Source organism: Plectropomus leopardus, chromosome 1 (genome assembly GCF_008729295.1).
Source record: "Plectropomus leopardus isolate mb chromosome 1, YSFRI_Pleo_2.0, whole genome shotgun sequence".
Lineage (NCBI taxonomy): Eukaryota > Metazoa > Chordata > Actinopteri > Perciformes > Serranidae > Plectropomus > Plectropomus leopardus.
The window spans coordinates 32,041,343-32,045,287 of NC_056463.1; the positions used below are offsets into that span (position 1 = coordinate 32,041,343).

The 3,945-nt window shown below is 46.9% G+C and overlaps 1 protein-coding gene across 1 annotated transcript; it reads right to left on the reverse strand.

Annotated features, from left to right (window-relative positions):
• Positions 1-1,172: 1,172 nt before the first annotated feature.
• On the reverse strand, positions 1,173-2,728 carry LOC121941027 (growth arrest-specific protein 1). Its single transcript, XM_042483731.1, has one exon. The coding sequence runs from the start codon at positions 2,063-2,065 to the stop codon at positions 1,313-1,315; it is 753 nt and encodes a 250-aa protein (XP_042339665.1). The 5' UTR covers positions 2,066-2,728; the 3' UTR covers positions 1,173-1,312.
• Between the last annotated feature and the right edge of the window lie 1,217 nt (positions 2,729-3,945).

Below are 3,945 nucleotides of genomic sequence, written 5' to 3' on the forward strand. Positions count from 1 at the left end.
TTTTCTCTGTATTTGTGCATTTCTTTAGAAAGCACATAGTGACATGTTAAAAGCACCCTAAATGTAGCCTAATACACCTCTTGTTCAGTTAGCAACACTCTCTTTAACAAACTCAGTGACACAAAATAATTAACATACATTCAATCCACGTTTGAACATTCATGCCAGACTACTGCTCATGTGTGAATACATTGTTGTTAGTGTTCACACACTGTTGTGACATTGTGACGTTCACTCATTACTGTGTTGTGAGGGCGAGTATGACCTATTGTTACTCAGGCAATCCTTAGTAAGCATAAAATGTACTTTCTCTGTTTGATGAGCTAATTGCAACTTCAATTTGAAACAGACCTTGTTTAAAATCATATTCACTCTTATATAACAAAGCCACGCCATGTCAGACCAGCTAAATCTCTTATTACAAGCAGTGTTGAGGATAAACTCCAGGTATAGGTTGACCTATTCACACCGTCAACACAGCTTTTCCTGGCTTGTTGCTTCAGTGTGAAAGTAGTAATAAAGACAGGGGGTCTTTTATAGGCGTGAAAGGGGGGAGGCAGAGGAGAGGAGGAAGAGGGGGTAGGGGGGTGTCTCAGGAAAAGTTCAATAAAACAATCTCGCATGGGGGGAGGGGCTCCAGGCAGAGTGCTGGACAGGCGCTTCAGTTAATTTCAGTGCTTGATCCCACACCCTCGCCTGTCCTTTTGACTATTCCCACAAATATTTGAAGTGTGGTTGCTGCAACAATGCAGAGGCCCCTGAAATGGAGAGCAGAGCAAACAGAGACTGGATGGGTCCAATGTTTGTCTAAGGTCTTAATAAAGCCACACTCCAAGTACCATTGAAACCAAACAAACAGGAGCTGTTTAAAGGCACTCAACTTGGCAATGCTTCGCAACAAAGTCTGGTGTGGGTCACTTCCTCGCACTATCACCTCAAAGTATTTTTTTGCCATTTTTGGCAACAGGTTTCAACTTTGCAATAAGTGAGTAGTTCACTTATAGGGCATCTATGTGAAGATTTCAATCACAAATTTAAAAAAGCAGTTTTCCTGAGTGAGATGTGCTCAAAGAAGAATTACTATGCAAAATGCATGGTTTGTGGAAAGAAAACACAAATCACTACTGTTGCCCTGCAACTGAAATGGAATGACAGGGAGAGGGAGGGGGGGGGGGTGAAAAAATAGCTTCCCTTATCCAGCAGACCTGGTCTGAGTCCTGCGCCAGCAAGCCGGCCCACTGATCAAGCCGCTGATTTCCTGCTGGACACACTGTCATCTATTAATCCAACAAATTTTCAAGTACACATTGTCTCAGCACAATATCCATGCCAGAGGAAGACACAGGAGCAGCATGCAACTGGACAGCCTCTGTGGAGCAGAGGAATGATCAGTATAAACCTCCTCTCTGTCGTTTTTAGGATCATAGTCTTCATCCTCATAGATGTCATCCACATCAGGCTGGTCTGATATAACAATGTGGTCTCCTATAGAGCACAGTTTGCTCATGTTCTCCTTCACCACTTCACAGAAAGGCCTCTCCACCCCATCACAAACGCAGCGGTTCAGCAGCATGCCATTCGGGATGAACAGCATCTGCTGAATGGTGGCTTTACACTTGGAGGAGCACTTCCTGCCATTGAACAGCTGCCCGCAGTATGACAAGTAGGCCGTGAGGGAGGTGTGGCAGTTGATGTCTTCCTCGCAGCGCTGCCGGGCCTCCATGCACCCGATCCCCCCGGCATCGCTCGGGTGTCTGCGGGGGAGGCACGGTTCTATGGCTCGCTTGGCGCTGAGGCACTCCAAGTCCTGTGCGCAGTCGCAGGTCTCCAGGTCCGGCCCGCTACGGGTGTGATTCAGCCTGATGAGCGCGTTGATGCAGTGGCTCGGACACTGCCTCCTCGTCCCCCTAATGTTACCCTCACAAGCTGCCATGTACTGACTGTACGCAAGGTCGCACTCGGGCTCCTCGTGGCACCGGAGGAGCGCCTGCCAGCAGATTAGCTGGGCATCTAAGGCCACCAGCACCCATGGGAGAAGTGCCAGGGCGCTGCACCAACATTTCATGCTTGGATGGAGTTCTAGTTCGGTGACGTGCACTTTCCTAACCAGCACATTAGGATCAGGACAATATATCTGAGTTCAGAAGTATTCCATATAAAGTTTGTCACCAACGCGGTCGAAGAAAATAGTCCTTTTTATAAATTATCCACGAAAACTTGTACACATGTTAAGTTTGCCTCCTCCTGCTGAGTTCTCCAATAGGATCTGACTCGGGGAAATCACCACGCGTGGCTGCAAAAAAGAGAAACAGCGCAGAAACAGTCATTCCGGGAAGCATGTCCGTTCAAAAGTGGGGAATCACACTCCTGAGTGGAGCCTGTGCCTGCTCCGTGCCACCGGTGCAGCTCTGTGAAACGCGCCGCGGGGCTATCCAAAGTTAACGCGCACTCTAACCACAGTCATTGTCCACAACTCAGTTTGTACACTTGAAATCATCTTTCTTGCCATTCTTGGTTTCGACTTCTCTTCCCAGCTCGACCACTTTTAACATCCATCCGCGCATTCCGATGTTGTTGTGTTTTTTTTTAGTTGGAAGAGGTTTCTGTCTGTCGCATTTTGTCCCGCTATGCGCGTCTTTGTCCCTCTTCTTGCTGTTACGCTTCACGGTCCGCCGAGCATTTCCCCACAACACCCCTCCTTCTGTCGAAAAAAAGAAAGAAAAGTCCCCCCCCCCCCCCCCCCTCTCTCTCTCTCTCTCTCTCTCTCTCCCCTTCTCTCTCATTTACAATCCTGGCCACCGATTGGTCTTCATTGAGGAGTCAGCCGTGGGACCCATTTCCAGGCCTACAGCAGCACAGCTCTGCGCACAAATCCTTTCACTACATGACGAGATAAAAATGTTTATGATTTTCCTTGCATGAAACCCAGGTTCTGTGTGGTCCCTTCTCCCCTTGTAGCAAAACACAAGTTAAAGGGGGGAGCCGGGGGGAGGCTTGCAAAACGCATTCCTTTGCAAGAAGCTCACATCTGCAACTTCACTGCTCCAATTTTCAGCGCGGAAAAACAAATCTGTTCCTTTTTAGCCGCAAACAGAGCAGGGGGAAACCTCTGTGATAACTGGCTCGCTGTTGAGACTTTGCACTCAAAGCTTCTCGCTAATTGTCGCTCTTTCCCCCCACTCCCCGTCCTGCCTCTCATTCTGCAGAGTTTTAAAGCCCCGATTGATAGAGGAGAATGGGAGAGAATAGTATTTTCTGGACCGTTTCACCCCAATTGTGTCAGATTGGCCATGCAGTGGCCCAATGTCTTTCCAGGCTGAAGATTGTCCACGCACTGCGGCCTATCAATAGAGAGGGTTTCAGCGTCAATATATTTTACAGCTATCCCCTTTCACACCACACTTGAGAACTACCAACAGCCCAGGCTTTTCTGCCATTCACATGGTAACTAACTTGATTTTTAGGGTTCATGCAATAAAGGGAGTTTGTGTTGTTTTGGTGTTATTATTATTATTGTTATTATTATTATTATTATTAGTCTTAAGAAATATGACTCAAATGGGCCACATGGTGACGCTGCAACTAACTTTCAAAATGCAATTTTGGAAAGACTTAGCTGCTTAGAAAATACCCTCTTTCCACTAAAATTAACCCGTGCACACAGATGTTCTAAACACTGCAAACCGCTAAATTAGGCCATAGACTGCTTTCCCATTGCCAGGAGAGCAGAGCTGTGCACATGGCTCTGCAGCAGATAATCATTTGTGTGTGTGTGTGTGTGTGTGTGTAAGTGGGTTGTTGTAGTTAGTCCGTTCAATGTAACGGACAGGCTGGAGAACAGGTAAATAGTAGACAGCAGCATTGACAGTAAAAACTTTAGGGTGCAACTTCTCTTTATATCTCTGACTTATCCAGTCTCCCTTTCAGACTCTATGCTGACTAATT

Coding starts and splice junctions, on each gene's coding strand:
- LOC121941027 (XM_042483731.1), bottom strand. CDS start 2,065: ATGAAATGTTGGTGCAGCGCCCTGGCACTTCTCCCATGGGTGCTGGTG.